Source organism: Myripristis murdjan, chromosome 11 (assembly GCF_902150065.1).
Source record: "Myripristis murdjan chromosome 11, fMyrMur1.1, whole genome shotgun sequence".
In the NCBI taxonomy this organism is placed as follows: Eukaryota; Metazoa; Chordata; class Actinopteri; order Holocentriformes; family Holocentridae; genus Myripristis; species Myripristis murdjan.
The window spans coordinates 26,890,067-26,914,042 of record NC_043990.1 but is presented as its reverse complement, the minus strand read 5'-3'; the positions used below and the strand labels follow the sequence as shown (position 1 = coordinate 26,914,042).

The 23,976-nt window shown below is 42.3% G+C and overlaps 1 protein-coding gene across 1 annotated transcript; it reads left to right on the top strand.

The window, feature by feature from the left end:
- The first annotated feature begins 3,614 nt into the window (after window positions 1-3,614).
- On the top strand, window positions 3,615-18,767 carry hivep3a (HIVEP zinc finger 3a). Its single transcript, XM_030064558.1, has 6 exons — window positions 3,615-7,854; window positions 8,578-8,753; window positions 12,464-12,633; window positions 12,739-12,822; window positions 13,980-14,596; window positions 17,321-18,767. The coding sequence occupies exons 1-6, from the start codon at window positions 3,961-3,963 to the stop codon at window positions 17,906-17,908; spliced, it is 5,529 nt and encodes a 1,842-aa protein (XP_029920418.1). The 5' UTR covers window positions 3,615-3,960; the 3' UTR covers window positions 17,909-18,767.
- Window positions 18,768-23,976: the final 5,209 nt, after the last annotated feature.

Below are 23,976 nucleotides of genomic sequence, written 5' to 3'. Positions count from 1 at the left end.
AGAGAAGCAAAGACTAGTGCATAGTGGTCTGCAGGCTGTGTATGTATTGAAGCTTACTGCTCAAACTGGGAGTGAATGAGCTCCCTGTGTTGTGCATCCAAGCTCCTGCATGTCCTCCTGTGGACTGGGGAGCATTCCCAAGGCACGGCACACACACACACACACACACACACACACACACACAGGATGGCTGTGTGTGCACTGATGCCCAGAGGGTTCTCCTCTGTCCCTGGAGAGCGCCTCTATCAGGCTGCAGATGAAGCTGCGCTCACCGACTCGATGGCCTTGCTAATGCTCAGCTGACATGATGATAGCAACACAACAGACGGTGATTCACTATGCCACTTAGGTCAGGTGATTCTACAAAATGATGATATAGGATGACGTAAAAAGTGGTACATTGCGTTATGATTCGTCAGAAGATTACTGATGAAATTCCTGTTTTGTACCAGGTGATATCCAGTGTTTCCATTGTCAGCTTTAAATTAGAGTTTGATATTAGAAAACACATACCAAGTTTATATGAGACATAACACTCAAGTCTAGACATTTATTTAAACATCAATATAATACACGATTTTAATAGACATTATAATTTTTTGCAATATAATTTACATTTTTACTGAAAAAGCAATTTAAGTAATGATAGTGTGATTTTTAATGGGGTCTGTACCAAACAAACATGTTTTCTTAAATCTGGGCATCTCCGTACCAACACAATGCTAATGTTTTGTCCTATATTTTATCTTTATCAAGAAATTGCGTCACTATGAATCTTGCACTTGGCCATATAGCAGTGATATTTTGATTTTTGTGTGGTTGAAACGTTTCAAATAAAGTAGCTAGTGTTTAAATGTTCCCTGGTCCAGGGCTCTTTGTCATCCCCATGCATCCATTTCGTTTCTGGTTGTTGCCGGTAAAAGAGATGCATATCCATGGGATCCAAGACTCCCAAAGTATTGATTTTTTTTGTTAGACGTGTACCATTCTCTTTCCAAAAAGCCTGAGCTTCTAGGAGGGAGGCACCTTAGCTGCCTCTGTCTCTCACTCTCTATGTGTCTCTATCTCTCCCTCGCTCTGTAGTCGTTGAGGATGCTGGAAGATAAATTTAGCCCTCCAGCTCTCCTTCCATCTGCTACCACATGGTTTAGGGCCGTTACCATAGGAACCACCGCTGGGTGCCCATTAGTGTGAGAAGAGGAAATTGACAAGATTTTTTAAAAGCCATTTATACAATATTCTTTTTTTGTGTGTGTGGATTGGTGCAACATTTCACTAATTCATACATGAGACTGTTACTTGAGATTTTTTTTGGGGTGGGAGTAGGGGAGGGGTGGGGGGTAAACTGTAACTTGTAGTGCATTGTGTTGCATTACCAGCAGATCCCACTAGATGTATTGATAAACTTTTCTTTCAATATTTTCATCCAACAAACACCACAAAATTGCATTCAATTTAATTTCATGTCATCTACTAAACATAAAGTAGTCAACTCAACAGTTTTTTTAATCATGCATCATGCATTCACTAGGTGCTTGGGATGCCTTATAATTCCTAATGAGCATTTCTTCCAACTGTTTTTTTTTTTTTTTTTTTTTTCCACTGGTGTGCCTCTAATGTGTTCTGGAAAGGCACTCATAGGCATGTGGTAAGGGGATACGTATTGATTTTAGATGAATTGCTGGGGATGAGGGGATATCCAGTTCTTGCCAAATGTCTAATCAGTTAGCCTTATAATAGTAAATAGCTCTCCGACTTTGAGACTGAGAACATAACACCTACTTCTCTTGGAGAAGAGCCCTGCAACAGTTCACCCAAAGAGGCTGCGCAGAATCCAAGAGAGAGAGCTGATGTTAAGGGGAAAGAGGATAGGTGTGGAAAAGGGGTGGGGGAGATAAAACTGCCGGAAAGGTTAATTTGCACTCCTAGAGGTGCAATCTTCCGTTAACTCTGGAGCGATTGCGATTGACACATCCAAGTGTAAATTAGCAGACACGTGTTTTTACAGACGTACCTTCTTTGGTTGTTGGGTGCGAGCTCTGTACTGCGAGCGCTTCATCAAAATTCATTTCACTCCAGTCATCGACACTCAGAGTGTGCGGGCGCTCCAAACGTCTCGCAGTCTGGACTCTCACAACAAGGTGTTATTTTCAGTTAGACTACTGAGTCTGACTCTCCTCTAAAAGCTCTTGGTGCGGCTACAGTACCTGTCTGACCGACATTTTGCTTCTACTAGTCCTCTTTGTGATGAGATTTATAGCTAACATACCTCAGTTATGGTCTGCAAACCACAAAAATCAATCCTGTTTTCTGTTAGTAACGGAAGCAGTGCTGATTTCATGTTCATCGAAGATGGGCACATATACTACTCCAATAAGTTATATTAAACTCGGTTACCAACCTGTTATCAGTAACTTGGATATTTTCCAGGAGCTTTGCCGTCTTCCACCAGAACGTGGGTGTAGAAACCAGCTGGTCAGTGCGTGGGATGCCTTGTTTACTGCTACAGTGTGCTGGCACAAAAAACATTGGGAGTTTTCTCTGGTATCTGTACCGAGTCACCTTGTGTATGGACAAAAAGCAAACAGCCATCTTTTATCAAAGAAATGCCTTCATTTTGCCTGTCCTTTATAAGTTTCTAAAACCACGCATAACCAGATGAAATTTCTCATAAAGGAATGAGGCAGGTGGAACTACTCAGGTAGTGGTTAATGTGTCTAAACACTGCCATGTTGCCGTGTTGTCTGACATGCAACATATTAAAGGAAGCATGTTCTGATACCAGGTGACAACATGTAAAATATCCCCAGAATTAATTAGTACATGCTGAAGTGTTTTTTCGGCTTCACATTTTGACACAGTAATTGATTATGAGAAAAAAGCCTGAGAACCTAGGAATTTTGCTTTTGCTTTCTATCATTAGAAATAGAGGCTTTTGTGACAATAGGCAACAGTACAAATGCCGTACTAAAATACCATACAGTTCTAGAAATGCTTATTAATTTACTAAAACACCACCTACTTATTTTTTTGCCTGTGGAATGGTATAATTCTGTCCCAACGAAGGCGGCTCTAGTGTTTCCATCTGCAGGCTACAAAATCTTCATCCAGCCGAATTTTTTGCTCAGTCTAGCAGCAGGAATACTTCTGGCTGAAAAAAAAAGCTGATGACTTTCCTGGTTGGAACAAAGACACACAAGTTGGGCAATGAAAATGAAAAATCTGCTTCACTTGTATGTGGGTGCTATCCCACAGAAAGATAATATGATTCACACTTTTGAAATGAGAAAGTTGAATTGTTCCAGTCACAATTGTTGGATACAGAAAACCATTTCTTGGGAGAATCGAGATGTTTACTTGGTGCTCACTGATATCATTTATACAAATAAATAAAATGTAATGAAATCATTCCAATTAAGTGTCCAACAGTAAAGTGAAAGTGCTATGACACACACTGTAGTTATGTAACTCATCAAATGTGTATTATGTCAATATCTTGCAGGCAGAGGGTCAAAGGGTTAGCTTATATGTGCTTCTTAGTTTAATTGTATGTATTACATAATCTAATCAGTGTGTTTGTCTCCACAGATCCTCACATTAAGAAGACAGAAGAATAAAATAATTCATCTGAGCATCAAAGTGTGTGGTAGTGGGCCTGGCTGAGTGCTACATGATGGGATGCTTCTGGTCAGGATGGGAGAGGATCTCCTCCTCAGTGCATGACATATCACACTTGCCTTTTTTGATGCCTCCATCTTCAATCTGATGGCATCATTTTGCAATAAACTTATAATAAAGCAAGTGAAAACTATCAATCCAGACAGTCATCCAACAAGGACAGAATTTGAAACAATTCACCCACACTAAACCCATTACTTATTTAATGAATTGGCTTGAACTCTATAGCCTGGCACAGGCAGACGCATCCCACGTGTCTACCTGAGGCTGTCCTTCCGTTTTATGGAGGCCTTGCATAGTCGCCTGACGACTGGGGAGCAGTCCGGAGGTCAAGAGCATTCTCAACCAGAGTCTCCTCACAGAGGTCCTCAGCCCAAGTCTCCCTCCCAGCACTGTCAGCAACAGCAAGCTGGCTCCCAGAAGACCCATGACACATCACAGCAATCCAAACAGTCTAGAAGACAACATCCTGAACGCAAACGTCTCAGGCACCAGCGGCAGAGTATTGAAACAGATACAGCGCTGGAAGGTAAACATGCTGATGCACCAACAACCACAAAAACAACCAGGGTACCTTGTTTGTCTCCAGGAGCCCCAGCTTCCTCAGCTGTTGGTTCCACCCAGACTAACCAAGAAACCCAGGAGGGCACCCCAAAACAGAAACGAGAGCGCAAGCCTCAGAGGCCTGGCAAATATGTTTGCACTTACTGCGGACGTGCTTGTGCAAAGCCCAGTGTCCTTCAGAAACATATCCGCTCCCACACTGGAGAACGTCCTTATCCTTGCGCCCCATGCGGCTTCTCATTTAAGACCAAGAGTAACTTGTACAAACACCGCAAATCACATACCCACAGGGTGAAGGCAGGTTTGGTGTTTGGGGAGCCAAGATCATTAGAGGAACATGTCACAGAGTCAGAGGATGAAACCAGACAGTTATCATCAGCATCTTCCAATATGGAAAGACAAAGCAGTGTAGCCTCCCTCAAGAGCCATGACACAGACAGGCCCAAAGATCACTCTGGAGGGATGGATGACTCCTATGCAGTAAAAAAGAGACTGGCCATGCGTCTAAGCAGAGGGAAGCATGGTCCTCTTGACTCATCTGATGAAAAGACATCATCATTAATTCTAGGGAGTAGGGGCAGCACAGAATCTGGTTATTTCTCCCGCTCTGAAAGTACTGAGCAGTCACAGGACAGCCCACCAAACACAAGTGCCAAAAGCTATGCAGAGATCATCCTCGGAAAATATGGGCGCCTTGGACAACTGCAGAGGATGTCTCGTCACCATAACCAGCAGCCCTCGGGTCAGGAGGAGAAAAATATCCCATTCTCAGTGCCCAAGAAACAGGTCATTGACCATATCACAAAGCTTATCACGATCAATGAGGCAGTAGTGGACACCAGTAAGATTGACAGTGTGAAGCCACGGAGATTCTCCCTCTCTAGAAAGAGTAGTACAGAGTCTCAGAAGGGTTCATCTATGAAAGAACCTGTTATACACAGTCCCAAAGCAGGGGACTTGGGCTATAAAAACAGCGGTTCCATCACTATGGGGGTTCCATGTGAAAAATTTCATCATCAGTCTCTAAATGTGGAACCACTGGCTGGCCAAACATCTATTGCCCCTTTGCTGAGAAGTCACTCTATGCCATCTGCTGCTAGTTCAATAGATGCCTCCAGTGGCAGCTCCAATAAATTCCGCTTAAGTCAATCATTTGATGAACGGCAGTCTTCCCGTCGCTATGGGATGCTAAGACGTCAGCCAGCAATTGAAATACCACTTGCTGGTGAACTTCCTAAAGAGGAACATCAGAGTTCACACTCATTTTACCATGACAGCATAACCACCGTGCCTGACCACAAGCAAAGCAAACCAGAGCCATATGAGTGTGAGGCATGTGGCACTGGATGCAAAGATTGGGAAGGTTATAAGACACACAAGCAAAGCTCATGTTTAGCACATCATCCTGTCAATGCAAGTGAGGTAGCAATTAGCCAAATGGACCGCCCGCAATTAATTAACCATCCAGTCAGACCAGGACCTTCAGCAATGCGCAAGAGAAGGAAAGAGGAGAGTTTTGAATTTGATGACTCTTCCTCTCTTGTTGCATCTTCTTCACCATCTCTTGCCTTCTCATCAGGACAGTGTATAGAGGAAAGCAAAGTAGCTTATGAGGGGCCCAGACGACCTACGCTGCAAACTTGTTCAGTTATTCAACATACTAGTTCGTTTGAAAAACAGGAGACTTTGTGCACTGAGAATCAAGGCACTGAGGCAGGAAAAGGCTCTCCACCTCATGAGGAATATAAGTCAGCACCTCAAAAACAACCTCAGCAGCAGTCATCAAAGCCAACACCCCGAAAGCTTGTCCGCCAACACAACGTACTGGTTCCAGAAATACTGGTGACAGAGGATTCAAACATGAATGCCGAGTCCTTGACAGAGCTAACCTCCACATCAAAACAATCAGAGAAACTTGACGAATTTCAGTGGCCACAGAGAAGTCCTTCTCTGGCCCAGCTCCCCATTGAAAAGCTTCCTCCTAAGAAAAAGCGCTTACGCTTAGCTGAGGCAGCCCAGTCCTCCGGGGAGTCCAGCTTTGAATCTATATCCCTGCCCCGCAGCCCTAGTCAGGACAGTAGTGCATCTTATGCATCTAGCCGTTCTACATCCTTTGAAGAATCAAATAGACTAGACATGGAGATAGCAACATCAACAACACCATTGAGGAGATCAAGGGCTCCTCACATGTTAACTGTCCCTGGGGTGCATCAGCACAGGGAGATGAGGCGCTCAGCCTCTGAGCAGGCACCTCATGACCCCCAGCAGGGTATTCTAATGGCAGAGACCCGCAGCAAATCCTTTGACTACAGCTGTCTGTCCCCAGAGCGCTCTGCAGTTGGCTGGAGAGAAAGGAGAAAATGTCTCCTTATGAGACACAGTGCTGTCAGAGATCCAGAAGAGGAGGAGGAGGACCAATCTAGCAAACCCAACCCTAGTCTTGACCCCGTCAGCCCCACTACATCATCCCGTGCAAGCCCAAGTGGTGTACACTGTAGTAGGTCCTCTTGTAGTCCTTTATCAGGTGATACAGTGTTATGTAATCCTACACAATCAACATGCAAAGAGCTCTTTTCTCAGTGGAAACTCAATCAAAATATTCAGTTAACAGGTAGTACAGATTTCCCACTTTCTCATATTCCATCTGTTGGCCCTTTAAAAGAAGTGGCTTCGCATGTTCACACAGGGCAGCCCCCTGGTGTCTCTCTGCAGCTCCCTCAGCCGTATTCTGCACAGGGCCCATCAGGGGCAGCCAGGGCTCACTACCTCCCAATGTCCACAGGGCTGAAGTTAGAGATCCCTTCACAACGACATGATGAATATGCTGGGGTTCGACTGAGTCCCTCTCATATTCAGCACTCTCTCCCTAGCATCACTTCCAGCCCAGAGTTAGTGCGGCCCCCCACATCTCCAGCAGTAGCAGTTCGTCTCCAGACAGACACCCTCACTCCAGCCTGTGCCATATACACTACATTGTCTCAGACAACCCCACCTAGTCCTCAGGAGCCTATAGATGCTGGTTCACACAACACAAGTGTCTTAACATCTGAATACATAAGTCATAGTGACATAAATCCAGACATTCATCAGTGGTCTGTGGATGGGCTAAGGTCATCGAGCTCAGGGGGCAACAAGCGGATGCTTTCACCTTCAAACAGTATAGAGCTCAATCCCGAGTCACAACAGCAACAGAAGAGAGTGAAGGAAGAAGAGGAGAGGGAGGAGAGGTGTGTTGACAAGTCACTGGTGGACACATCAAACAAGGTGGACAAAAGGGAGAACCAGTCATGTCTATCCAGTGTTTCTTCACCCATCAGACATATAAGACCTTCATTCCCCAGTCTGCTGTCCAGCACCTGTAACAGCTGGTGCTATCTGAACTACATTAAGCCAAACCCATCTACTCTGGATGAGCAGAAGCCCTCTGTGTATTCGTCCTGGTCCATCAGTGGCTATGACCCCAACCCTCCTGGACTCTCCAGTAAGACAGCTCTATCCCTGCTGCACTGCAAGCAGAGGCTCAGTCCCTCCATCTACACTATGTCTCCCATGTCAGTGAGCACCCCTGAGTCAATGGAGCCAGACGACAGCAAAAGACCATGTTCTACTGAGGTATTTACAACACCAATCTTTTTGTACAGTTGCTTAAAAATGTATATAAAGATATTGGAAATTGGCGCTGTTAAGACAAACCTGTCCTATCAATCACATTCACAAAGTGGAGTGACATCAGAGAAGAACATTGCCATTCCCACAGACTCCTTTTACCCATATAAAATTTTAGTGTCAGATATGGATGCCTATTTGTTCCAGATGAAGTACTGAATGACATTTAAGAGCAAAATGTAAACTGTCTCCTGTACAGTAGCAAGTGAATACTCTGTCCAGAGAAAGCTGGTTTCACCAATGTTAGTCATTGTTACTGATTGAAACTAAAACATGCAAAAACACCAATAGGTCCTTTAAGATTACTTACTTTATCACTTCCTGTGTGCCTATGATTTCCCATCAGTGGCAATACCCAACACCAAAAATTAATTGGGGAAAATAGGGCGAATCTATGGCTTCTCAGTAAGGATGATGGGATGCTGCTCTCTGTTGTGCTGCCACTGTGTGATTCAGGTTGATAAGGCAGCTGTCCATAATAGTCTTCCCTAATGCCTCTTGAAGTTAATATGCAGATGACAAAAAACAAAGAAATGCACTGTAGATATGCACGCAGATATGCAACAAATGCTTTTGAACACAATTTTCAATGAGAATTCCCCAATTTCTGTCTCCCTGGGCATGTTGGAGCAGAGTTGGTGAATTTGCCCGTGTCTCTTTCGAGTGTAGGTCCTCATCTGCCAGTCATACCGCAAAGACCATGAGGAAACAAGGGAGGGACATCACTCAGCAAAGGACAACAGGTCAAATAAGGGAGAGGAGGAAGAGGATGAAAAACAGCAAGAAGAGGTGCAGTCATCCTGCAGATATAAACAACCTCCACAAGTTTGGATCTTAGAAGGAGGGTGAGTATGACCTTATGACAGTTCAACACTGTATAATATGGCGTTAGTCCATTCTATTGGTTTGTCCTTCAGACAGACATGCCTGTATTTATTCAGAGTTAAATCTAATGTACGACATTACCTAGAGTGCCTGGAGTGTGCTGGGCTTACGTCAGCAAGTGGAGGTATGTTGTGGAAACTGTTGTCTTTCCACTATGTGGGAAGGGCCAAGGGTTGGCTGTCTGTACCAACAGAGCCCGTCTGTTGAGGGGCTGAAGCCAGAAAACTACCTAGCTTCCTCTACCCCTGCAGAGACTCATTTACACCAGCCATACCAGCCATTCACGTGTAGCGGTAGCACATTTCTTTCTCTCTTACACAGACACTGTTGGAATGAGCGGGAAATCTGTGTGTACGCAATAATGCATTTGGAATTAGAGGAGTCTGCCATGAGAAATGTTAGTGGGTAGAAAATCAAATCAAGCCAATATTAGCCTTTTATCAGGAAGAGGAATTGTCAGTAATGTTTATCTGTGATACGATGGATATGACACAATTTGATAAATTAGGAAATTAGTGCTGGGTGATATGTTGATATTAAATCAATATCATAATGTGAGATTTGATATCTTCTGATATTTTGGATATCAAAATATTGCGATGTGACGTAAGTGTTGCCTCTTCCAGGTTTTAAAGGCTTCCTGTCAGTAAATGAATGCAGTAATCTGAACTTAGACTCTTGTAGCTGTTCTGGTATTTGCCTCTACCCACTTGATCATCATATCCCCAATAATGATTTTTTAGCAAAAAAAGTTTTGTGTGTAAATATGTTATGAAAGCACCAATAGTCATCACTAAAATATTGTCACAATCTGGATATTGTGATACTTGATTTTGTCAGTATCGCCCAGCCCTGTTAGGAATAATTGGTCGCTACTACACTGGTTGTCTGTGGGAAGCCCTTAACATGAGTAGATACCACTGCAACATTTTGATTGTATTTCACACAAGTGTGCAAAGGTTTGGTTGTTAATATTATTATTATCATTATTATAATTATTACCATTTTTATTCTTATGGGTTTTATTGGAAAGAGTGTGTAAATGCTGTTTTTACAGTTTTTTCCACCCTCAGATGATTAAATTTAAAAGACATCCACAGAATACTTCTTACCTTGCACAACTTTTTGCAAATATGATAAAAGTTAAAGATACTGAGCAGCAGCCATCAGCATTTTCAACCCAAAAATATCCTAATAAGAATGGTGACGATCGATGCTATAACTCACAGTATGCTTAGATGATAGGCTCTGTTTTCATGACTCAGTGAAATGAATACAAAGTGAAGCTAACAGCACATGGCATGTTCATGGCACATAAGGTGAGACAGCAAATGATCTGGTCATGTTTGAGGCACACCTGCAGCACAGTTGGTAACAGGACTGGATAAGGAGGAATACATTAACTGTCAGTGTGATAGGGGTTGGTGCCAGTCATGACCAGTCAAATCCTTTCTTCCCATTTAAATGCTTTGTGTCACGCTGCACTGGCAATTACGTGATGAGGAGAACGTGTATACTAATGCTGCAGGATATGGACAAAATTTCATACCTCGCTATTTATGCCAATTATCTTGATGGTGATACGATGTACGACATGACTCTGGGTTCACACTTTTAAGTTTTGCAACAGTGAAAATTCTTCAAAAACAGCATAATAATAACAACTGGATTTAGGAAATGTAGTTACTTCACAAAATATTTTTTTGAACAGACCAGTCACTGTCTTACGCTACTCCTAACCCTAAATGTCATATCGTCCATGTCATTGCCTTTTGAGATATTAATATCTCACATGGTCATGTCTAGATAACAATAACAATATATTTCTCGGCCCTAGTGTGTACACAGATGTGCATATTTTGAATGAGTGAAAAAGAAAATCTTATTCTCTCTTGCTTGAGGGATTTATATCAAAGTCTTTATTACTACTGAAACACCTGCTGCTGCACCTTTGCTCCCACTTTGGCACAGTCAAGTTTACAGCCAGTCAGCAAAATACAAAGGGACACAGACAAGAAAATCACTTGTGTGTGCCCAATGAAAATACCACTTTGCCGGTGCAAAACCTCAATATGCACCATGCACTGCCACGAACCTAGAGCCCAAGATGTAAGGTAAGAAGCTAGCTGCACATAATGCTTTATTGGATTTATCAGTCTTCAAGGACATTTTAGATTGCAAGAACCCATTTTGCAAATCCTGCTGGAAGATTTCACAATATATGATCAAAATTCCTCGATTTTCAAATTTTAATTTTTGATCGAAACACACACAGTGCTGGAATACTGGTGTGAAGAAAGTTTGAAGTTGCTGAAAGTTAAATTTCATATCTTAGTGGAATGAATAGAAAACAGTAGCTGGATAGAGATAGGAAAAATGATATCGGAGTTTTAAAATACGACCGCTTGCTTTGGGATAAGATTAGCAGAAACTTGTACACTCATAAGTACATACCTTCTCTAGATAGTATACTAAACATGCAAAATCACTGGTTTGGTCCTTTAACTTCATTAAGCTTGTTGAGATTCGGCTATAGCAAGGTTAAACCAGACACTCTCTGTACTTCTGATATCTATCAGAAATAAACACAATACAGTGATGCGATGTTGGGGAGTGCTGAGAGGTGCCATCTGTGTGTTTCTTTTTGGTGCGGGAGTGTGTCTGTGAACAAATCCCTGTTGTGACTCATGTTGACACTCATCACAGCCTTCCCAAAAGAGTGAGTCATCGTCACGCCTGCTCGCGTTCGCCATCTCCATCTGTTCTGTCTGTTTGAGGGACTTTAAGGCAAAGAGCTAAGGCAGCAAGGTAGTCAGACACTGTCCTTTCATTGTGGGTGTTGGGGGTCAGAAGGAAGGGCAGTCTAAGTCAGATGTTGATACGCGAATGGGTCTTGCATTAAAGCGTATGGACACAGGTGCTTTTTCGACCGTGTCTGCATGTGTAGTATGGCGGAGAAGTGTTATTTTCCCCCCGGTGTCCATGTGAGTGACATTAACATTGAAAGTTGTGCGCGACTGTAAATGCCACCGTTTATGATACCTGCCGAGTTTATCCGGCCGTGAAGCCTGTAATGAAAATAGCAGAAAAAACAGCAGATTATAATCAGAATGATTGTTTGTCATAGGAATGTGTTTTCATTTTCTGTGTTTTTTCATGCTTATTTGGAGCAGCAGCTGGTCTGGGTCAGGGTTTCCCTCCCTCTCTGGGCTGTTTTTATTGGCACGCTGCAGCAGACCCTGGACCTCGGGCCACATCGTAGGCTCCCCCTTGTTTGGACTGGGTGGTGGTGTGAGCCATGATGGGGTTATAAGGCGGTGGGGGGTCGGTGGGGTCTCTGGTTTTGGCTTATGAAAGCTGCTCTGTTGAAGCTGAAGTGGGGGCCTCGCTGAGGGACCCTCAGTGTACAGCGAGGGGCGGACCCCCAGCCCAGCTGCCCCAGTGTGAGCTCACTGGTGTTTGCCAAACAGATAGTGTACTTACACTGGATAAATAAAGACGCTAAAAAGCTGCTTACAGGTGCTATAAGGCCTGCAGTGTGTCTGTCAGGTCCAATTACACTCTCATATTGATTGCGGCTATCATCCTGAGAGGGGCAGCATCAATAGACAACTGACAGAGAATACTATGAGGACGAGATACCAAAACCTCTCTCTCTTCTCACTTCCAGATCAAATGTGAAGTACGGCTTTGCCCAACGTGGAGGTGGAGGGAAGTACGAATGTGAGGACTGTGGATTCCACTGTAAGAATCCCAGCGCGACACAGAAACACACCCACCTGCACACAGAATCCACACCTCCTGTCTGCAGACAATGCAACTTTGCTTCTAAAGCCAAAGGTAAGGGTGGACAAGGAAAATTATGTTTGACATATTGAAACCACAGTATATTGCTTATGTCCAGTGTAACATGGACGAAATGATCTCTTGTTTTGTGCCTATCAGATAACTTCAATAAAAACAGGAGGTCTAAGGCACATAAGGCACATGGGGAGGAATCCTGTTATTCCCCAGATGACATTGATGAAGGTATGGTTTTGATAGGTTTGCCCAGTTTTGATTTCAATAAAATTGACCCAGTATGTTGACACTGATAATATTGGTCAAAGTTTATGGTGATGGTGCATGGTGGGGCAAAGGGGATTGGGAAAGATGGAGTGAAAGTGAAAAAAATGTGTTTAAAGTGATACTTCACCCATAATGCATTGCATTTGTATCAAGTACCCACTGCATGCTGCCTTCAGTCCCTAATGTAAAAAAATTTTGCTTGCAAGCCTTCATGGTAAACTTATATCCCAAAAACGGCATCCATTTATGATCTAATGGGAAAAACAACTGGGTCTGTAATTTTACAATTTCACAACAGAAAAACTTGTGTGTTTCACTGGACTGGCAGTTTGGATAGGTGCGCTTGTGCTTGTGCACTACCTGAACAAATATGAGAGAATTTTGCAGTTTTGTGGCAAGATTTAAGCAAAAAATATGTTTGGGAAGTACTGAGCACACGACTACATACAGGAGACTTGGATTACAGTGGTCCCTCGTTTATCGCGGGAGTTACGTTCTAAAAATAACCCGCAATAGGCGAAATCCGCGAAGTAGTCAGCTTTATTTTTTACAATTATTCTAGATGTTTTAAGGCTGTAAAACCCCTCACTACACACTTTATACACTTTTCTCAGACAGGCATTAACATTTTCACACTTTTCTCTCTTGTTTAAACTCTCAAAGTTCAAACCTTCATAGAAAAATAAGTCCAGTATTATAGAATGAACGCATTCTGTACTGTACAGGAGACACGACACGGAGGAGGCTGATTGACAATGGTCTACAGTCCCTTAGCCAATCAGGACGTAGAACACAATGCGCTGTAAAAAAAAAAAAAAAAAAAAAAAAGCATGCAAAATTGCACTAAAAAAAAAATCCGCGAAACTGCGAGGCTGCGAAAGGGGAGCGAGGGACAACTGTACACCGCATGAGTGTGAGCTTTTTAAATGGCACTTTGGGCAGCATTTTTCTGTGTGAGATGCGTTTGTTTTTTGGAATATAAGTTTACCATGAAGGCTTGAGAGAGACCTTTCTTCTTAGGGGGCTGAAGGCAGCACACAGTAAAAATTTGTGAGAGTATACATATAATCCATAATGAGTGAAGTAAGCCTTTAAGAAAGGTTATTTTCCATTTCAAGGTGCCTGTGAGGACTCCTCCGCTCATCCAGATGAACAAAAAGCACGTAAACACTCAGATCTGGGGGGAAGCGGGCACGCCGATGACAGCAATGATAAGAACAAGAAACATGATGGGGGCCAAAAGTCCAAGTCCTCTCATAGCCCTGGCACTGCTTCCTCTCACCATGAGAAACCTGCTGATCCAGGAGGCCAGATCCGGGAGCCCGAACCCAGCCAGTCCCTTACCCTGACTCCCAAGGATCCCACACAGAAGTGTGTGGCGGGCTCGGCCAGCGCAAGAAGAGCCCTCTTCGCCCGTCGACACCTCCAGCCATCAACGTCGGCACCCTCGAGGGGCCCGTCATCTCCAAGCAGTCAGTCCCCGAGGAGAGAGTCGTCTCCACCTCGTAGCCCTTCGCCCAGGCCTCACCAGCCCCCTCCGTCCTCACTTTCCCCATCTGGGTGCCATGTCTCCTTGTCCCCACTGAGACCCATCTCCCCTGTACGAGGCCTTTCTCCTGTTACACTCCAGTCCCACGGCTCGGGGTCCTTGGGGCCCTCAAGCTCCTATACAGCCACCTCTGCTCAGAATCAAATCTGTCTTCTCCCGAGAGGCCGAGCAGCCACAGCGAGGCTGGTGAGTTACTTCTTTTTCTACAAAAACACAGCACACTGCCATCTGTTTATGGCATTCACCCATTGTTTGATTTGTTTTCTCCACCCAGATATTATCCTTTGCATGTATTTTGGTCTCAATCCATCACTGTTCTGTGTTTTTGTTGTGTGTATAATTAACGCTGGTCAAATTGTGGGTTTTGTTTAAACCACAGTGCTCACTCACCTGTGAGTTGATCCATCTCTGTTGGTTTAGTCGCGAGTTTTAAATAAGTTAGCGTTTTGCTCACAAAGCTAATCTTGTGTGGCGCAGTTAAATCCCAGTAAGTCAACATTTAGAACAAATATAGATAGGCTGGTACATAAGAGGTTATTTTAAAGTCACACCTTTATTGGAAAAGGAAGGAAAGGCAACTCTCTTGTTTTATATCGCTCAAACCAAGCATGCAGCTGTAAACCTTAAAATAATGCCGGAGAGATCCCAAATAGACACAGCATGTTTTCCCTGGGCAGCCAGTGATAAAATGAGGACCAGGCCGATCATTAAATACCAAAGATTGGAACCACATGTCGGTGACAAAAACAACGCTGGTTTATATCTCAGTTGACCTTAATAAAATAAAAAAAGGTGTCTGCTCACAACTTGGTGGTTTTGTTCTGGTGTAACCCTTACCACTTCCTCCTCACATTAATACAGGACAGGGGAACAGCTTTTAATACATACTATATGCAGTTTGTATGTCCAGTAAAGAATAGTTTTGTACATGTTACCTGCATCTGTAAGCTACAATATATCTTTTTTAGTTAAATATAGTGCTTTATGTATGCATGGCCTTGCTACACTGCAAATTTTACACATCAGATATATCAGTTCTATATTCACATTAGTTTTTAGCTGCAACCAGCAGCTCTATAGCTCGGTCTGTCAGTCAGGCAGGTGGATGACTGGTCCACAAAAACCTCCCCACCCCTTAGCAGCCACAGTTTTTGCTCTAGGGGGCTGAAAATTGGCATTGAGGTCAAGTGTGTGTGTGTGTGTGTGTGTGTGTGTGTGTCAAAGTGTGTGTGTGTGTGTCAACTGGCTAAAAGGGAGTGTGGCAATGGGAGTTCCAAAAAGGTGCGTAACTTCCAAATAGATTCACAGACTTGAACAAGATTTAGCGGAGAGGTTGGTCAGGAGCCAAAGGACAGCTGATTAGTCGTTCATGCTAATTGACAAAAAGGGGGTGTGGCAGTGGGAGTGGCTTATAAGAAAAAAATGCATAGCCTCCCAAATGGATTCATGTTATATGGCCAAACTTTGTAGAAAGACAAATACAGACGCACACACAGATACAGACACACACATGCACGAATTGCTGATCTTAGCATAGACTTCCTCTTTGATTGGTATGTTTTAGTCCCGCCCCCTATACTTTAGCCACGCCCCGTTAATTTCTACCTATGAGCCTGAAATTTGCCATGGAGGTTAACTGTTTGTGTGTGTGTGAATGTATGCACGCAAGGATGCGTATGTGGTAACAGCTGCTGCAAATTTGTGCCTGTTAACTTTAAAAACATTTCATTGTTTCTAATTTATATATTGCATTGATCCTGATACATGCACTTTTTCATGTTGTATATTTTTTCACTCACTTTTGTTTATCTGTTCTTATTTTGCACACCCTTGTAATTTTTACATTTCTATTCATTCATGACATGTTTCAAACGGTCAGTTGCATCACCTTTAAAAGGGCATTAAGTAAGCTGTGATCTTAAGCGACCTCTGTAGGTAAATATGAATTGCAAACTGCACATTTCATCCCCTTGAGTTAGACTTACTTGTAATCGACACAAACTTGAAAGTCCTGTGCTGACAATCGTGAATAGTAAGCTAGCTAATTAGAGCAGATATCCAACCGAATGTCTAGTGAGGCAACATATCACCATGCTAAATACTGGAAAATAGTGTTAGCAATAGCAAAGTTGATTATGTAGTTTTGCACATTTTGCCCCCCAAAAACTGTGACCTGTAGAATGTTCACAAGAAATGTGTCTGCGGGAGTATTGTTTTGAGCACAAACTGCTCCCTTTTCAGGCAATACTGTTGCATGGCAACAAAAATCAATAGGTATAGTGGCCTAACCACAATCCCATGTCTATAGCAAATATTGAAGGAATCAGTCAATAATTGTAGCCTCAGGAGAATTCATAAGAAAATCTGTGCAGATGTGAGCGATAATGCTTTCCAATCTCAAACACATGGTATCTGTTGAACTCGGTCCAGGGGGTACAGTAACACTGCTTTGTCATTTGCTGTAATTAGCTCGACAATGAGGCTGTTTAGCCTTCAGAACTGAAATGTTGTGGCATCATCCACAGAGAGTTACATTTCTGAAAGCCAGAAATGTCATTTCCTGGCACAGTAATTGTTGAGTCATTGGTATTGATCAGAAACTCTGTCAATTATATCATAGGACAGAAGAAAATCTTACTTATTGCCCCTTTAAATCCACCCCACATATTATATTCTTATCTTTTTCTTTTTGCTTGGGCAATAACCTAATTTCCCCTTTGGGAATATTCACCTTTTTTTCTCACTGATTTAGTCATTCGTCATACCCGCATATTCTGATTATTGGGTCATGAGGCGGGGGGGCTGGGGCCTATCCCAGCATGCATCAGGTGGAAAGCAGGGAACCACATACAGGTCACCAGTCTACCACAGGGCTGTTCTTAAAGCTTTATTTTATCTTATTTATCTTAGTCTGTGGATGACACTGGTCCGACCCACTTCACCCTTCATCCCGGTCAGCCTCGAGGGGCCCTCAAGGTCCTGAGCCACCTTCCTCTCCACTCCCAGCAGCCAACCAGGGCCCCAAGCCTCATGATTCCCATCGGTGGGATTCACATGATTCAGCCCAGGTCCGCCCTTCCTCTGTACAGCCTGGTGAGCAGCCCCACCCCAACCCAGGCCAACCCGTCCCCTGCTGGGACAGAGCAATCCCAGAGACCTGCTGACATCCCAGCGGGTCGGCTTCTTCTGCTGCAGCGCCAAGATACTCTCAAAGAGACTGGACCGTGCAGCCAGGCCAGCCCGCCGGGCCACAAAGCACCGGGGGAAACGTCTGGGAGCGGCCGGCTGACCGGTCTGCCCGGCAGGAACGGCTCACGTCGAGAATGCTTTGGCCCCCAAGAGCCACTGGGCCCCGGGAAAGAGACGAAACCGTTGCCTTCGGACGCCAAGGCAAGCACTTTGCACCAGGAGGCTGCAGATGCACATGCTACACAAAGATGTGTTTACCCCCAGACCGCCCAAGGCCAAAAGGCTCCTTCCTCCCAGACACAACTCTGATAGGAGGGAAATCCTTAAGGGACAGTGCAAAAGACTTCAATCTGGGAACTAGAGGTTGTAGATACAAAAAGTAATGAAAAAAATAAATAAAATAAAGTAAAATACTGAATCGCACTCTGGTTTCTAGACTGAGGACAAAAGGAAAGAGCACTTCAGCACCGCTTCTGAATGACGCTATTATGTAATTATATGAATAATATATAGACACTATGTTAGATATGCAGTATGTTTTGTAAATCTTTTTTTACCCTCTTGTTTGATGTCATTGGTGTTAACTTATTTATGTGCTATTATGCAATTCTGTACTATAAGCAAAAGCAGCTGGAATGAAAATAGACAAAGGTTTTATTCAGTTCACTTTTTCCCTATTAACCCCTTTAACAGCTATAATATACTATTGCTGTGTTAATGTACTGTATGACCAAAATTGATATAGAAAGGTACTACAAATATTTATTCACCCTGACCAGTATTTTGAAGTGCAATTTCTGTCAAGATTGTGGTTTGAAATATCATTCTTAAAGGCTGTGATTTATTTGATTTTTTATTTTTTTATTTCTTTTTTTTTTGTCAACTATTTTTTTTTGTTGTTGTGTTGTTGTCCTCTTTTTGTGTTTGAGGAAGCAGGATTTGGGATCATCTGCTTTTCTAATATCTTGATAAAGTGAAGTTTCTGTTCAAGACATTCAGAGTGCACTGACAAATGATTTCATATCAAGGGGGAAACCTGTTTCACATACATGGTAGCTACGGTACAATTTTTTTCAGAAACAGATACATGTATTTTTGTGTTGTTGCTTTTATAAATGATACAATCACTGTCATTTTCATGTTTGCCATTCAACTTCTCATTTTACAGATTTATAATAAAAAAAAACTGTTACCGTGCAAGCGTGTGCATTTGTTTCTCTATTTTGAGATTTTTTTTTCTTCAACACATTCCCTAGGGAGCCTTTGCTTGCTCTGTCTTAATCCCAGTGAGTTTGAAAAGGTCTTGAAATAAATTTGATGAATAATTATGGTCTTAAAAGTATTTACATTTCATATTAACATTAGCACAGATTTTCTTGTACACTGTACATTACAGCATGTACATAAAACACACGTAACATAACTTTTTTTTTTTTTTTTTTTAATTCTGTGTTTTTGTTTGTGTGGTAACCACTGAATCAAAAAATATCCCGGACATGAAAAAAAAATTAGCAAAGGAAAATAAAAAGTAAAACTTACAAGAAAATTAACAACTCCCAAAGAAATAACAAAAAAAAACAAAAAAAAAAAAACATTTAAACATCTGATCATTGATTTTGTGCTCTTTGAAACCTGAACAAATTCACTTGATGTCTTTCAGAAACATGAAAAAGCAGTGATGAGCAAATGGGCAGAAATGACCAAAAAAAAAAAAAAAATAGCATAAAAATGAGTAATATGTCATTATTATTAATTATGGAAATAAAAAATTGTAAAAAATAAAAAAAGATGAAAAATACCTATGAGAAAATTAGCACAAAAAGAAAAAAATGCTAGAAAACTATTTGCTATTATTAAAAATAGATATTTTAATTACAAGATAGTAGCATAAAGATAGCACACAATCATCCTAAAAAATGCAGAAAAAAGAGCAATTGCCCCCAAGACAGAGGAATAAACAAAGTGTTTTTGTTTCAAGGGTGAAATAAAACCTCTCAAAATATTAGCTTGCAATGAGCTGCTGGGTTTCAAAGGGTTAAAAAGACAGGAGGCTCAGCTTTGGCTTTGTGCGGCCTGCAGACGATGTGCATGAACATGGCACCACCCTGTGGCTGTAACTGAGTGAACTGGCCTGCTGGGTGAGTTCAGCTGACAGCGTTCACCTTTTAAAACCCATTTCATCATTTCTGTAATTTAGGTAGCTCCCATGTTGTATTATTATCAGTTATAGTCCTGGTTTCTTTGATTTGAGCACCCAGGCTGACTCTCTTTGTCTCCTCACGCTGAAGATGCCACATGTGTCCACTGGGTGGCAGGAGAACGCAGCTAAAGTCACTCAGCCTGATACTGCAGATTCACCCAAAGGCATGACGTCACCTGCTGAAGGTACCCGTCCATTTCCAGACATCCACAGAGAGAAACCCTCTCCTTTAATATTCCCCTGATACTTGAGATTATATTGCACATGTAAATACAAAGATAGTTAGCGCTGATTAAGCTTGAGACTAAAAATATAGGAGGACTGAGAGGGGGAACAGAATTTGGATAATTTCTCTGAAACTGGGTGGGGAGATCTCTTTGTAAAGAGGAACCTGGCAATTAATAATATCTATCAAAAGCATCCAAGATGATAAAGAAAATATAATTCAGACATATAAAAAGCAACTGCAATCAGAGAAAAACAAAATGTGAAGCCTCAGTTGTCTGTTCCAGAATACCAAGAACAAGAGTCATAGAGGTCTGGTGACGTAAAGGACAGAACTCTCCACGTCCTGGTGAGGGATCTCTTTGTCCAGTATGATTGCATCTCTCCGTTTTTCAGCAATCGAAAGAAAAGCTCCCTTTTAGGACCTGAGGGAGGCGATGAAAGTAATTAAACACGCAGGATCCCGGGAGTGTTATTTTTTATGCACGCACAGTACCAGAAATAACAAGGTCCTCTCAAACAAATGGAGCCCAGACATGAAACTCCTCTGAGGAACATTGTGCATCAGGTGTCCAAGGGTAATAAGGATATCATAAAACATCAACCTCTCTGTATTCTGGTTGATAAGGTGACGACGATAAGGCTGTCTGCTTTGAACTGAATTATATACTTCCGGGTTTAAAAATCCCTTTTTTACCATGTGGTGACAAGTTTACTTTTTTATCATGCTTCGTTTGGTTGTAAACATGAAATTAGATAAAGGTACTGACATTTGACAATAACAAGTGAACAAGTAAGGCAATAAAAAAGACAAAAAAAAAAAAAAAAAAAAATATGCTCGTGTTGAGTATTTTCACCAAAAGATGTGAATGGAACCAGCAGCTGTGTTTGTTTTTAACTGCATTATTGCACTTCCTGTTGGTCATATTAAGTTTAGATTAATGTAATAAACTTTGGATCCATTTTGCATTGTTTTCCTGGCACTCAGGCAGAGATGATGCTATCACAGGTTTCCATCACCTCAGTGTTTCTCACAGAGGTCTTTGGCCCATATTATTGTAATGGCTCAGTGCTTTATGCCGTCATTCCTGCACCCCCATACCTGGATGTTAGCTGGTGTATCACATTCTTCTCTCTGACTCAAAGCTCATCATAGAAACTTATGTCATGTTTGCTTCCTGTTTTCTAGCCGCCTTTTCATAGACAGATGACATAAAGGCCGTCATTCATTCATTACCCCCCACCACCACCACACACACACACACACACCTTCCCTGCTCTCACTTGACATTTTTCTCCAGTGTGGTGTCACATTCCTGATAGCACGACTGATGTCATTAAAGTAAGAGCTGCTGTTTCCCGAGGATTAACCTTTAAGCCAAGACAACAAAGCCTTGCCGACCTGCAGGGAAGTGTCCTGAGTTCATCGCTCTGCTGCCGAATGATGTAGTTTTTATTGCTGTAGTTTAAAGGAAATGTTCACCCATTTTGAAAAATGTGATATTACTTTACTTTGCCCCCAGCTGTTCTGTAGGACAGTAGTGGCTCTATCTTGCTCTCATTGTTACTGAGTGCTGGATACTGGCTGGATGCTCCAAATGCTAACTGTTAGCCTCCTGCCACTGAAGTGGACTTCGCCCCAGCTAACATTCTTAAAAATAACGGCTTTAAACCTTAATTGTTAAATTTTTTTAAAAAAGTTTGCGTTTGATTTGTAGCAGAATTTTTACAGCCTCAAATGTGGACTGTTTTACAAAAGCAATGGTAGTGCTATTTCTTTGTTCTTTGCTAAGTGGCTGGCAGGTTCACATGGTAATGCATTTTAGTTTCAGAAACAGACACTTGTAAAGTCATGTTAAACCTCCTTTGAGTGGATTAAGGCGGTTAATTTTAAGAATGTTAGCTGGGGTAAGGTCCACCTTAATGGCAGGAGGCTAACAGTTAGCATTTGGAGCATCAGCCAGTATTCAGCACTCAGTAACAATGAGAGAAAGATAGAGCCACTACTGTCCTACAGAACAACTAGGAGGGTTGAAATAATACATAATATCAATTTATTAAAAATGGCTGAACTATACCTTTAACAGAGTAAGGCCCAACTGATACAGCTTCAGCTAATACTGTTACCAAACTTTAAAAACTGAAACTGACAATGCCTGATACATGATTGACCTGACTTGCAAAAAAAAAAAAAATTGAAAATTGAAAATTGAAAATTGAAAATTCAACATTTCCCAAAGAATTATAATGCTGGCAGGATGGAAAAGCCTCTGAAACAGTATTTTGACTGTGTGACACAAGAAGAAGAAGAAGAGAAGAGAGAGAAGAGCAGAAGGAGGAGGAGAGAAAGAAGAAAGGAAAGAAGGAGGAGGAAAGGAGGAGGAAGGAGGAGGAGAAGTGGAGGAGGAGGAGAGGAGGAGGAGGAGGAGGAGGAGAAGAAGAAGAAGGAGGAGAAGAAGAAGAAGAAGAAGAAGAAGAAGAAGAAGAAGAAGAAGAAGATACATTCATGCATGCAATCTGAACAAAATGTCTCATAGAAGTCTTTCAGTTCTTGCCATAGAGAACCATTGTAATGCTCATTACTTATATACAGGGGCGCCGCCAGGAATTTTGGGCCCCATGAAAAAAAAATACTCTATATATTTACATGATGTAGTTCAAGAATTTATATTAGTTTGTTACCTATTTTTGGGGCCCCGTGTCAGGCAAGGGCCCTTGGAATTGTCCTAACTTTTCCCCATATACGGCGCCCCTGCTTATATAGTAAATATGTAACCAGACAAATTGCATCATATCAGAGGAGGATGGCTCCTACTGGACCAGATGATGATTTTTTTTAAAAAAGAAGCCCAGTATATATCAGTCTGACCCTGTGACAAAACACTGAAAGTCTTAAGTCTTGAATGTATCTGTGCAAATGTGGCCTTAGAACTGCTCTGTCTAAGAATTCCCTGGCATATCCCACGTCATGTTTATCCTTCACCTCTTAATGTCTTGCCTCTGAGCAGTGTGTGTGTGTGTGTGTGTGTGTATGTGTGTCATCGTTTCAAAGGTCAGCACATGCGTTTGCCCTCTGCTTGAAAGAATTTCAAGGCATCCCGCGCTCACGGCTCCGCTGTTTGTGTTTGTCATCACACCGTCCCACATTCCTCTGTCGCCCTCAGCGCCAGCCGGACGTGGAAATGGATAAGGGCGCATTTTTACACTGTGAGTGCAGAGTCACCATGTTCCTGTATTGCCTTGTCTAGAGAAAGCAGGAGGGGAAAAGAGGAGAGGGGGGGCTTTAGGCTGAACCCATTCTCCAGTCTGTACTGCTGAACAAATATTTGCTCTAGATGAGTTTTTTTTTCCTCTATTGGAACAAATACTTGGTGAAATGCCATTTTTTCATGCACTGTGACATCCCTGTGGAATTTCCTCGACCCATTATCCGCTTACAAACTAACACCCCAATCCCCCACCCGACCACAACACTGTTTTTTCCTTCTGTTGTTGAAAAGTACTGCGTTTCCTTCATAGGTGTCCCCGGAGTCATTTTAAGGAATACATCATCAACAGCTCTGTAGCTGTGGCTCTGCTGAAAAATTCCTCGACTTTTCCATGACTTTGAACTTGAGGGACTTGCCTGGCCTCGAAACTTTCCATTCCATGCTGGTTTGTTAATGTTAATAAAGCATCTCGTGCAATAAATATGACACCAAGTTGTCAAATACATTCTGCAGTATTCATGTGAGGTGACCCATTTTGTCAAATTCCCTGATATTCCCTGACAGAGAGCTCAGTGCACTGACTCTCCCTGCCTGCACGGGACACCATGATAAATTCCATGACATGCCAGGAATTCCATGACCAATAGAAATCCTGTCCCGCTATGCAAAGATAACGGTTCTGAAAAGGTTCTGAAAAGGATTGTGTGGTTCCATGAAGAACCATTAATTAAGAACCACTTTAT